The following is a 13538-nucleotide window of genomic DNA, read 5'->3' as shown; positions in this document are numbered from 1 at the left end:
GAGGAAATAATATGTACTTCAATACATACGTGTACCAACATGAACACACCGGGAGTCATACTGAAGTACAGAGATGCTCAAACACATAGATTCACTACATACGAGATAGCCATGCAAGCAGGTGTGTTGTAAACATGTTTATCGTGTTTTAAAAACACAGAGTAAGGTTTTCAACTCATCATCGTAAGCACGGAATCCTCCTTCATGGATGTTCAGTGAAATATTCAAAAGCTGTCGGAGGCATGCGATGATCTTCCTTGTTGTGAGAATGTCTAGCATGTCTGATCCCCACCCACTAAATGCCAGTAACACACCTCACCTAGTAGCCATGACAACCAAAAACACCCTTTGGAATTTCTAAAATGCTCCCTGGGGGTGAGTACCTCTCATATTGAGAACCACTGAGCTGAGAGGTTGGGGGGTAGCAGAATGGAAACTGAATCACTGGGCTGTACACCTGAAACTAACACATTGTAAATCAACTATACTTCAGTAACAACAGTGTCTTTCTTGCAGTATTTCTCAGAGGTTTAATACGTTAATCTGTACTGTGAACCTCCAGGAGGCAGAGAGTTTGATGTAGAACAGCACTGTTCATATGTAACTGAAAAAGATAAAACTTTCTAAAGGAGAGTTTTAGAGTTCCACAGTAATACTACAGAATGTAACGTCTAAGCCATAATTTCTTTCTTTATTGGAGTATAATTGCTTTACAATGGTGTTAGTTTCTGCTTTATAACAAAGTGAATCATCTATACATACACATATATCCCCATATCTCCTCCCTCTTGCGTCTCCCTCCCACCCTCCCTATCCCACCCCTGTAGGGGGTCACAAAGCACCAAGCTGATCTCCCTGTGCTATGTGTAAGCCATAATTTCTTAATCTATCACAAGTAGCCTAGTTAAAACTCTTTCAAATCTAAGACAAATTGATTAACAAGTAAAAAATATAGTAATAAAAAGATAAAACCTTATTTTCTTTGCCATAAGTCAATAAATGTAAATATTTAAAGATTTCTTAACTAAATTGAAAATCTTAAAATCTTTAGTCATATGCAATTGAAAGGATGAAATTGAGTCTCTTTTCAACCATGATTCTCACAGATCTAATTTTTTTTTTTTTTAATAACTGGAATCTTGAATAGGGGACAGTTTTGAACGTAAGTCTTCTTTTCTCATTATTTCAAAAGGTTCATCTTATTCCCCAAATCAACTCATTGGAGAATTTCTGCAGCAAGCAGGATTTAGATGAATATCGCCTGCACAACTGTGTTGAAATTGCCTCGGTAATGGGACCTCAGGTGCTCCCTGGAGCATGTGAAAGGCTTATAGCCAGTTTGTCTGCCAGGCTGCACAACGGGGCCATGGGTGAGTGTCTGTTAGGTATTTTTTATTTAAATAGAAATTGCCTTAGTATGCACGTATGTATGTATGTATTTATGTATTTAGCTGTGTTGGGTCTTCGTTGCTGCGAGCGGGCTTTCTCTAGTTGCAGCGAGCGGGGGCTACTCTTCGTTGCGGTGCGTGGGCTTCTCATTGTGGTGGCTTCTGTTGTTGCGGAGCACGGGCTCTAGGCCTGTGGGCTTCAGTAGTTGTGGCTTGCAGGCTCAGTAGTTGTGGTGCATGGGTTCTAGGGCGTGTGGGCTTCAGTAGTTGCAACACGTGGGCTCAGTAGTTGTGGCGCACAGGCTTAGTTGCTCTGCGGCATGTGGGATCTTCCCGGACCAGGGGTCGAACCCGTGTCCCTGCATTGGCAGGTGGATTCTTAACCACTGCGCCACCAGGGAAGTCCCTGAGTATCTGTTTAATGGGCTCCACCGAATCGCCGCTATCTGTGCAAAGGCTTTTAGGAACATGAGTGAAATGATTTAATATATTTTAGTATCTACTCCTACCAGCCGATGTAGATACCAGCTGCCCGATGATTAGGTACACAGAGCAGTCTGTCCATGTGTTGGAATCATAGCTCGCGGTACAAGAAGTGTATAAAAGAGGAGCCTGGCAGTCGCTTGGGGATGCCAGATTCCTGGAACAATGGTGCTAAAATATTTCTTTGGAATCCTGGAATGAACTTTAAACAACTTCTTTCATCCCTAAACCTTCATTTAATAAATGAGACTGTTGGGTTCAAAACATTAGGTAACTTGCCCATTTCGCTGAGTGGGTTTCTCACCCTCAGCACTTTTAAAATTTAGGGCTGGGTAATAGTACATTGGGGAGAGGTTGCTGTCCTGTGCATGGTAGGATGTTTAGCACCATCCCTACCCTCTAACCACCTGATACCAGTAGCACCCTCCCCTCAGTTGTGACATCCAAAAATGTCCCCAAACTTTGTCGTATGTCCCCTGGGGGGCAAAATCTCCCCCTAGTTGAGAATCACTGCTATAGCGTGACAGCTACTGTGAGAGTCTGGGCTTCCCAAGTTCCAGACAGATGCTTTCTCCATGCAGGACTCTGGCTTTTGGGATGCCTGCAATCTCATGAAAGATATGGAACAAGGGAAATGAAAGGTATAATCCAGCACCAACACAGATTATCAGGAATGGAAGAAATAATTACATTGGAACAATTAATGATTGAAGCAATTTATTTTAAGCCTTTCAATAACTTGTTAAGTAATGTTCATTGCTAAGTGATGTTTGTTAAGTGTCGTTTATTGAGCACTTACAGGTGCCAAACATTATTCTAAGTACTTCACAAGCATGATTGTCTTCAATCCTTATATCCCCAGGAGGTATATCATATATTATCCCCAGTTAACAGATGAGGGAGTTAAGGATTAGAGGTAACTAATGAGAAAGACATAAACTAGTGCTACTAATAGGGTGGAGTGCTTCTCTGTCACTTCCTTTGCCTCTAACTTGTTTTGTCCCCTGCAGCCTGCAACTGTCACCCACAGGGCTCAGTGGGACCCAACTGCAGCTGACTGGAAGGCCAGTGCCAGTGTAAGCCTCGTGTGACCGGCCGCTGCTGTGACACGTGCTCAACAGGAAGCTACAGTTTGGGGCATCACGGCTGTCACTGTATGTAGCAAAAGCCAGATGGGAGAAACACACGTGTTTTCAACCTTGGAGTTTTAAAGGCAGGAAAATCAATGTGGGGAGTTGAAAAGGGGAGGGATTAGGAATTTGGCTTCATTATTCAGATTGTCTTGTCTGTGTAGATAAAATATACTGAAAGTTTTTCTGCTGTACTTTATTCTTCCATTCAGTGGGCACTGACTGTGTACAGAGCTCTATTAGGGAACATGAGTGATGATAAAAAAAACATGGTCCATGTTTCAGGGAGTTTTCAGTTTGTATCAGGTAGATGGTAGTCCAGGGAGGATGTGTGGACACCACGGAGTTGGCTTGTAAACCCAGCTTTAACATCTCGTGTATAAGCCCGGTGGCTGGAAAGGCTAAAACAATGAGATTGGGATGTGAAGAAAAGAGGACCCTCCTACACTGTTGGTGGGAATGTAAATTGGTGCAGCCACTATGGAAAACAGTATGGAGGTTCCTCAAAAAATGTAAAAGAACTACCATATGATCCAGCAGTTTTGCTTCTGGGTATTTATCTGAAGAAAATGAAAACACTAACACGAAAAGATATTTGCACTATCATGTTCATTGCAGCATTATTTACAATAGCCAAGATACGGAAACAATCTAAGTTTCTACCACCAGATGAATGATTACAGAAAATGTGGTATATACATGCAATGGAGTACTGTTTAGCCATAAAAACAAAGAGGATATTGCCAGTTGTGACAACATGGATAAGCCTTGAGTGCAGTATGCTAAGTGAATAAGTCAGAGAAAGACAAATACTGGATAATCTCACTTACATGTGGAATCTAAGATGAACAAAAAACAAAAAAACAAGCCCATAGGTATAGAGCACCAATAGACTGGTGTTTGCCAGCGGCAAGGGGGGTGGTGAGCGAAATGAGTGAAGGGGGTCAAAAGGTACAAACTTCCAGTTATAGAATAAATAAGTCATGGGGATGTAATGTACAGCATGGCTATTATAGTTAATAATACTGTATTGTATATTTGAAAGTTGCTAAGAGAATAGATTTTAAAAGTTCTTATCAGAAGAAAAAAAATTGTAACTATGGTGGTGGATGTTAACTAGACTTACAGTGGTGACCATTTTGCAATATATACAAATATTGAATCATTATGTGGTACACTTGAAACTAATATAATGTCGAATGTCAGTTATACCTCAAAAAAAACCAGTTGTCCACAACATTCTGTTGATTGAATCCGTGGATTCTTATTTAACAAATATTTTTACCTGGTTCTCTGTACATGCCAGGCTCTATTCTAAGCACTGTATAGACTCAGTTTATTCACCTTGATAGGGTTGAGACGGTAAATTAGAGATTGTGAAATCAGAACTGTGACTCTTTCACCAGCACACCACTGCCCCCACTCCGACCCCAACAGGCTTCTCTTTGCTTTATCCAGCATGTCACTGCCACCCTCAAGGCTCACAGAACACTGTAACAGGACGACCTGTGACCAAGTAACAGGACGGTGCCCCTGCCACGGAGAGGTAGCTGGCTGCTATTGTGATCGGTGCCTGGAGGGCTCTTCTGGATTTCCTAACTGCCGCCCCTGCCTTTGTAATGGGTTCACTGTCATGCTTCAGTTGTGGAGGTTTTACAACTGGGAGAAACTGTGAAAGGTATGGAATTCATATGCACTCTTATTTTTTGTTCTTTTGCTCTGACTTCACAACATTATCTGAAGGACCATTGAGTAGAGAATCAACAGTATTTAAGTGTAGAGTGATGACTATGGGCGAGGAAGATAGAGCGTCAGTTTATCGTCCTTCAAAATCTTGTTATGAGCCAAGCAGTGTCTAAGTAAATCAATAACAGGCATTTGCCTGGCACCTTTTTATATTCCTAAAATGTGCATGTAAATTAGGTGCTTTTATATTGAGTTTAATGACTAAGCCATGGAACTTCCAATATGAAGCAAAAAAACCCTTTTATAGAGCAAATGAGCATCTTCTAAAAATATTGAATTTTGAGAGTTGCACTGTCCTAAAGCACAGGAAATCCACATTGGCTAATGTGAGCTGTTCCTGGTAACATTTTAGTAAAAAGTTGCCTTGACAGATGCATCGATGGTTACTATGGAAATCCTTCTTCAGGACAGTCCTGCTGTCCTTGCCCGTGTCCAGATGTTCCCTCAAGCAATCAGCATTTTGCCCATTCCTGTTATCAGAGTCCTTGGAGCTCAGATGCAATCTGCAATTGTCTTCAAGGTTAAGCAGGTATGCAGTATAGTTCATGATGTTTTTTTCTTATCCTACATTGCTATCTAAAAAATGATAACATGTTCATAGTTTATCTGCCTTGGACAAATGAGTGGTACAGGATATAAGTTAATGGTAAGAGGACACAATTTGGTAAATTGCTGCTTTACTGAATAAAGAATTTGAATGATTCAAAACCAATGACAAAAGATCATTTCACTGAGCTATAATTGTTTTTAAATAATATTCTAGAAAACTGACCAAATGAGTTCAGATCAAATTAATTTTTTAAAATAAAATAGTGGTTCATTAAGATACATATGTGATTAAATTATATATGTATATATAAACATATAACTTAGAATTAATCAGTCAAATGCTTTCTTTATATAATTCCAAGTAATCAATTTGACTGGTATTTCACAGATATAACTGATTTTTTCAGATGTTTTGAAGCACTAGTTTGGGCATTATACAGATACTGCCTAAATTAATTCAATATTTGTGTCTGTCCCTCAATCAAAAATTTTATTTTGAAGAGTTTAAGCATGAGTGTAAACATGTAGTGTAAACAAGGAAAAAAATTATAAAGTCTACTTGATTGAATCATAATAGAAAATATGGCATTATTATTTTCTTCAGTGATAATTAACATCATGATAAATTACATGGCCATTTTTTTTTCTTATTTGTTACCTCTAAGGTTACACGAGTCTCTAGTTAATTCTTATAGCCTCTTCTCCATGTGCACTCTGGCTTGGTTGGTCAATTGTTAATAACTGAGACCACAGTTGGGCTATGAGACCATTTCTAAATGGAATGAACCAAAACATGGAAGTTGGACCCGTGATTTGGGCACCTAAACAATGGCAGTTGCCCCATGATTGAAAGAGTGTAGAGTGTAGGAGAGATGGGAATGGTTTCTCCATCATCCTTAATGGAGACACCCTCAAGGTGTCTTAATAAAGGTTAGTACAAAAATACCCTGGAGGGCCCACACATCAAGACAATTACTCACCCCTCTTCACTTCCAGGCACATTATCTCAGGCTGCTGCTGTTTCACCTCTAGGACCAGATGAGGGTTGGGGTGCCCCCCCGCCTCAGAAAACGGGCTGAGGTTAGCTTTGGGTCTGGAGGCATTTTTGGGTGATCCTGGTTATATGATGACCCAGGAATCCTGCACTCACAAATCTGTAGTATTTTAAGAAAGAGTCCATCCTTCACCAAGGACTTTTAAAATCCAAATAATCTTTTATTCTCTGAATGGATAATAAATTTAAATGAATGTTTTGTTTTAAGTTAGAGCACTTTTCCTTTTTCTCCCAAATGCGTGACCTCTCATTAACCCCGGAGGAGTCCAGTTATCCACGTCACTCTCCGTATCCCTCCCCAAGCACATACACGCGCGCGCGCCCCCCTCATCTCATTCCCTTTTCCTCTCCCCTTCTTTCTGGTGTGCAGTGTGGAGAACGCTCTGCTGGTTTCTATGGAAATCCAAGAATTTCGGGAGCCGCCTGTGGACCTTGTGCCTGCAACAGCACGTTGATGTAACTGATCCAGAGTCCTGCAGCCCAGTCACGGGGGAGGACCTTAAATGTCTGCACAACACTCAAGGCCCCAGCTGCCAGCTCTGCAGGCCAGGTTACTTTGACCCTCGATCAGACCTGTAGGAGGAAGTCTGCAAAGCTCCCTGGGGGGCGGGGGCAGCACGTGGCAGCTCGTAACTGTGGTGGCAACTCCCGTACTTATTTCAGTTAGGTCAGTAGTGCCAGTGCCCCCGGGGTGGTGGGCTGATGTCCTGAACTCGGCAGCAGAAACAGGTGCAGTGCACGTGAACTGCAGAGTACTCACTGGTGTTATTAGTTTGCCTTTTGTGACTGTTTTCTTCAACACGTGCCTTAGTGGGTTCGGAGCCTTGTTTCTCAGAGTGTGGACTACGATGCACTGTACCAGAGCCGCCTGGGGATGGCGGAGTGTGGTATCAATATGCAGATTCCTGGGCTGTGCCTCAGACCCACAGAATTGAACCTCTGGGAGCCGGGCCCAGGAATCTGCCTTGTAACCGGCTCATCAAGTGACTTTAATGTATAAATAGGAGAATCACTGATGTAGAAGAGGACAAGGGTTTAATACCATGATAAAGGGGAGGAATATACTCCTCATTTTTAGGAGATATTTTAATTATTTCAGTTCACCCAAGTCAGTTTGTTTCTGGATTGTTGACATAAGTGGAACTTTGGTGAGTGGCGTGAGGAAAAAGTGAGACTTTCATTTATCCTAATTGTGAGCTCTTGGAATGTAGTAGTAGGTAGAACCATAGGAAATTGCATTTTGGGGAGATCAAAACCAGTTGAGTGGGTTCAACCTACTTAGATTCCTTGATAAGTTCTGTTCTATTGCAGGATGTTTATTCCTTGAGCCTTTTAAAGAAACGATGCCTCCACTCTAGAAAGTTGTTTGCAGGGGTTGTTGATGCCAGCGTTATCACGGATTTACCCCCCAACGACGGCTCTGTGCTCCCAGGGTGTTCCTGTCATCCTTCCGGCGTGAGTCCCTCTGAGTGTCCCCCTGGTGGAGGAGCTTGCCTCTGTGACGCTGACACCGGCACACGCCCTTGTATGCCCAACGTCACAGGCCGGGCCTGTGACCATCGTGCTGATGGATGCTGGAATGTCATCGCCGGCAGACGATGTCAGCCATGGGATCGTGAGCCCTGGACCTCACTCAGTAGACACTGTGACCAGGCAAGGGACTTTCAGTTTCCTGTGGTGTCAAAGTGAGATGTGATGGGGAGACATGCTTTCTAAATACGTAAAGAATGTTTTCTTTACATACTGCTGTTAGTCAGTGTTTTTAGATAGGATTGGACTTACATGGGGATAGAGTCTGCATTTATCAAGGAATGAAACCCAGAGCACCCTCTCTTTCACTGTTTCACATGTATAAGCATAGGCAGGCCCCTAGAAATCCATCATTAATCGGAATTGATTATGAATCAGAATGAAAGTTAACGGGTTCCTTCAGGATCCATAATTCCATTTAAAAAAATCAAGCTGTTATTCCCTGCAGCTCACCAATTGCTTTACATATGGTTAAATAAGATGTCTTCTTATCTAATTTATCTTATAGTTACCAGACCAGCAGCAATTGTTTCTAAAGAATGCAGCCTAGGAGCAAATCTTTATTGTTTAATATACAGTTAACACTACTTAGCTGCACATGTGATTTTCAGTCAAAACAATGAGCATGAAATTTTTTTAAAAGAATATTAACATTATTTATGGAGAAAACAATGTCATTATTAGGCTTTTTTGGTTTGATAAATGTATTCTTTGAAACACTTTTACATTAGTAGAGAGGCAGGAAGAAGGATAAAACAATGACAAGAAATTTTAGAGTCCAATCCACAATACAGGGATTAGGGTTTAATTGGAATCAAAATGCTCATTTCAGAAGCTGGAATCTTCCTGACTAATAAGTATGGCTCACCTCCAATTTCAGCTCCACTGTTCAACTTATTCAAAGGCCAAATTTTGTACAAGTCAACTTTTGAAGGTAGTTCTTATATGTTGAATGTGTTTTCCCTTCTCTTTTTCTTTCTCTCTCCAACCCTCCCTGCTCCAACCCATACCCACACAAATGCACACAATGGCCTTTTTTCCCTTCATAAATGTTTATATTAGAATAGGCTTAGGTTTACAGAAAAGCTGTGAACATAGAGAAGAGGTACCCCACACCCAGTTTCCTCTGTTATTCATGTTTACATTAGTGTGGAACATTTGTCCTTAATGAACCAGTGTTGATACATTATCAGTAACTAGTGTCCATAATTTATTCAGATGTCCTTAGTTTTTTTTACCTAATATCTTTTTTCTGTTCCAAGACCTCATCCAGTACGCCACATTACATTTAGTCATGATGATTCCTCAAGTGCCTCTTGGTTGTGACAGTTTCTTAGACTTTCCTTATTTTTGATGACCTTAACAGTTTTGAGGAGTGTTTTGTAAAATGTCCCTCAATTCAAATTTATCTGATGTTTTCCTCATGATGAGACTTGGATTTTGGGTTTTGAGAAGAAGACCATAGAGGTAAAGCGCTATTCTCATCACATCAAGGGCACATACCATTTACACGACTGATCACTGTTGACCTGAATCTTGATCAACTGGCTGAAGCAGTGTGTGTCATTTCTCTACTGTAAAGCAACCCTTCTCCTTTTCATACTGTACTCCTTGGGGGGAAGTCACTAAACAGTCCACATTTAAGGAATGGACAGTTATGCTCTGTCTCTTTGAGGGCAGAGTATCTCCATAAATTATTTGGAATTCTTCTGCGCTGGAGTTTTGTCTGTTGTCCCCCATTTCTTCATTTTTTTCAATCATTTTTTTTAATGAACTTATTTATTTTTGGCTGCTTTGGGTCTTCATTGCTGCACGTGGGCTTTCTCTAGTTGCCGTGAGTGGTGGCTACTCTTCTTTGTGGTGCGCGGGCTTCTCTTTGCAGTGGCTTCTCTTGCTGTGGAGCTCGGGCTGTAGGCGTGTGGGCTTTGGTAGTTGTGGCGCAGGGGCTTGGTAGTTGTGGCGCAGGGGCTCAGTAGTTGTGGTTCGCGGGCTCTAGAGCGCAGGCTCAGTAGTTGTGGCACATGGGCTTAGTTGCTCCACGGCATGTGGGATCTTCCTGGACCAGGGATCGAACCCATGTCCCCTGCACTGGCAGGCGGATTCTTAACCACTGCACCACCAGGGAAGTCCCTCAATCATTTTTTAATAACCACTGTGCCACCAGGGAAGTCCCTCAATCATTTTTTAATATCAGTGGACTCAGGATATTTGTACTATGTTTTGAGTTATAATCCAGCACTCCTTAATTTTGTTATTCAAGTTTTTCCAGCTTTGGTCATGGGGAGCTCTTTCAGTTGGCTTCTGTGTGCATTTGACATATTATTTTTTGTTTGTTTGTTTTTAAGTACTTCCTTTCTGCACTGCAAGATGCTCTAAGCTCATCTTGTGTATTTCCTGCCCCATCCTAGAATCAGCCATTTCTTTAAGGAGGGCTGGTTCCTTTTATTGGAGAATGGTATTAGAAACCAAGATCTGGGCACTAGAGGACCGTGCCTCATTTATATGCTTCTCTTCACTCCTCACACCTGCAGCCACCAACCATGGAACAAATTGGTAGATCTCTACACACTGCATGGCTTCCTCATTCATGAGGAACTCCTAATGCTCATGACATCACTGTCTGGCATACTTCTTAGACCTTTGGGGAAGCATATTTGTAGCAGGACTTGACAGAGACAACAGTTCAGTCATGGAGGCTAAGGGAAATCTACAGAACTGAAAAGCAGATGGTGTTGGTTTAACCAAAGACCCCCCTTATGACAAGGGTATTTGGGGTCATCTGGTCCATAGGGGATTCCTTGGGAAAGTTTGCTCTTTACAATCAGGAAACACTTTCATTGGAGTATAGAAGAGACATGTGGACATTTAGATTTCCAGCTGTTTAAACAACTACTGATAAATGTCTCTATGTCAGCCAGTAGGTGGTCCCTAGTGCATTCTCACAGAGAGATCCAAATGTGCTGTCCAATATTTTCATCAACAGTTTAGATGGAGTTGGGGAAACATGCTTATCAAATTTGCAGATATTATAAAGTTATAAGTTAATGTGATCAAGACAAAACAAGAGACAAGATATTTTAACAGCCTGTCTTGTTGGCTGGCAACAAGAAGATGACGTGTCCATGGGTTAAAAATAAAGTTTTGCAATTGGGTTTTTTTAAATCCATTGCATAAATACAGGGTGGGAGTAATAAGTTGGCGCTAGCTTGTGAGAAAAACATCTGAGGGATTTTGGTTGCATGCTTCAAGTGAGCCAGTAGTGTGGCTGGGCTGCCAAAGAGGGGATTGTGTGTGCCGTGCCCAGCTCCAGGGCGGCCGTTGTCCTATTGTCTTCTGTGTGGCCAGATGGCTTCCAGGAACATTGTTCTCATTTCTGAGTATCATATTTTAAACGTTGTATTGACAAACTAGTATGTGTCCAAAGGAAGACAACAAGGATAATGGATAGAATCATGTATTTTGTGATGAAGTCTTAGGGGTGCTTGGCTTAAAGAAATGAAGCATATACAAGTTGAGGATGGCCACCTCTAGTTGGGAGATGGACTGTAAGTGGGAAGAGGGAGGCTGCCTGTTTTGTGCAATTTCCTTATACTGGACTCAGAACAATGGGAACAAGTTACAGGAGCAGATTCTGCATCAGTGTAAGACAGCATTGCCCAACAAAGACAATATCGCAACAAGCTCCCATAACTCCTTGTATTTGAGTAGAAGCCAGTGGTTCCTCCAAAAATGGGTAGAAGCTCAGTAGGCCCAGTCACTTTATGAATCCAGCTACTTCTGGAGTTGTTGTTGGGTAAGCAGCTTTGGTCAGGTATAACCTAGGACCACAACAATAGTGATTTGATTTTATATTTTTCTCCTGTTAGTTTTCCAGTCTCCTTGGTGTTCAGAAAAGCTTTTCAAGAATCCAGTTGGGGGAATTCCCTGGTAATCCAGTGGTTAGGACTCCTCACTTCCACACTGCAGGGGGCATGGGTTCGTTCCCTCCCTGGTCGGGGAACTAAGATCCCACAAGCAGCGCAGACAAAAAAAAAAAAAAAAAGTGCAGTTGGGAGGATGCAGGAAAGTTCAGCCCTCTCCCCAAAACACAGTTAAATAACTGTCATTGAATGATTAAGCTTCATTTACAAAAAATGTTTTGTGGAGAAAAACATTAGCCCAATTCGGAGAAACTCCACTTTACATTCCATAATGGAAACAATTATTTGCCAAATTAATTGATGGAGGTTAAGTCCAGGTCTTGGGTCTGCCTCTGTTAGGGGAGAACTCCCAGAACCTGGGAGTGAATGTGGCCTATTTCCCATTACGTGTTTCGTTTTCATTTGCGTCTGTGGCTGTTTCCTGATTTGGGGCCACCTGTCCCTGAACGGCTGGAAGCAGGCGGTATATTCAAGAGCCCTCAGCCAAAAAACATTAACTTCTGATCCTTGGTGCTGTCGGGGGTGGTTGCTGGCTGCGGGAATCCTCCTGCCTCTGCCTTTGCACAGCTGTATGTTCCAAATCACTGGAGGGAAAACTGTTTTGTATTAAAATGCATTATTTTTTTAGATCATAGAGCTTGTCAGTTTCTCACCCATGACTGAGCTTACAGGCCAGTGTCCGTGTAGATTAGGCTATGATGGGAAACGCTGCAGTGAGTGTGAGGAAAATTATTATGGGGATCCCCTGGGGCGATGCATTCATGAGTATTGGTAATTCTGAAAACGTGAGTACAGTCAGCCTGGTCCTACCACGGGCTTGCTATGAACCAACTGAGTTTTAAATTCCTTTATTTGGTCGAAAAATCACAAACTTTAAAATAAATTTTCCACAAAATATTAATAAAATGAAAACTGTGTAACCAATTAGTTTTTTTTCTTTTCCATTATGATCTGTTACAGGATATTGAATATAGTTCCCTGTTGCTATACAGTAGGACTTTGTTGTTTATCCATCCTATATATAATAGTTTGCATCTGCTAATCCCAAACTCCCAATCCGTCCTTCCCCACCCCTTGGCAACCACAAGTCTGTTCTCTATGTCTGTGAGTCTGTTTTGTAGGTAAGTTCATTTGTGTCATATTTTAGATTCCATATGTAAGTGATATCGGATGGTATTTGTCTTTTTGACTTACTTCGCGTAGTATGATAATCTCTAGGTCCACCCATTTTGCTGCAGATGGCATTATTTCATTCTCTTTTATGGCTGGTAGTGTTCCATTGTATATATACACTACATCTTGTTTATCCATTCATCTGTCGATGGACATTTAGGCTGTTTCAGTATCTTGGCTATTGTGAATAGTGCTGCTGTGAACATAAGGGTGTGTGTTTCTTTGTTTTTAAAGATTTTTTTGATGTGGACCATTTTTAAAATCTTTATTGAATTTTTTACAATATTGCTTCTGCTTTATGTTTTGGATTTTTGGCCCCGAGGCACGTGGGATCTTAGCTCCCTGACCAGGGATCAAACCCGCACCCCCTGCATTGGAAGGCAAAGTCTTAACCACTGGACTGCCAGGGAAGTCCCCTCTTTTTTGAATTACAGTTTTGTCTGGATATATGCCCAGGAGTGGGATTGCTGGATCATATGGCAACTCTACTTTCAGTTTTTTGAGGAACCTCCATACTGTTTTCCACAGTGGCTGCACCAACTTACATTCCCACCAACAGTGTAGG

At 41.7% G+C, this 13538-nt stretch overlaps 1 protein-coding gene across 1 annotated transcript in view; it reads left to right on the top strand.

The window, feature by feature from the left end:
• The window catches only part of LAMB4 (laminin subunit beta 4), a 106716-nt gene that overhangs the window by 57424 nt on the left and 35754 nt on the right, over positions 1-13538 (top strand). The window contains 12 exon segments of the mRNA XM_089917096.1: positions 1193-1370; positions 2882-3025; positions 4460-4506; positions 4509-4630; positions 4632-4679; positions 5119-5271; positions 6708-6793; positions 6796-6925; positions 7018-7102; positions 7162-7333; positions 7615-8003; positions 12465-12585. Of these exon segments, the coding sequence (XP_089773222.1) occupies positions 1193-1370; positions 2882-3025; positions 4460-4506; positions 4509-4630; positions 4632-4679; positions 5119-5271; positions 6708-6793; positions 6796-6925; positions 7018-7102; positions 7162-7333; positions 7615-8003; positions 12465-12585 (1675 nt within the window).

The sequence above is a fragment of the Delphinapterus leucas genome, chromosome 9 (assembly GCF_059928025.1).
Source record: "Delphinapterus leucas isolate spDelLeu-1000000601 "Yukka" chromosome 9, BTC_Dleu_Yukka2, whole genome shotgun sequence".
Classification (NCBI taxonomy): domain Eukaryota; kingdom Metazoa; phylum Chordata; class Mammalia; order Artiodactyla; family Monodontidae; genus Delphinapterus; species Delphinapterus leucas.
The sequence above is the reverse complement of the archived record's forward strand: the minus strand, read 5'-3'. Positions and strand labels throughout refer to the sequence as shown.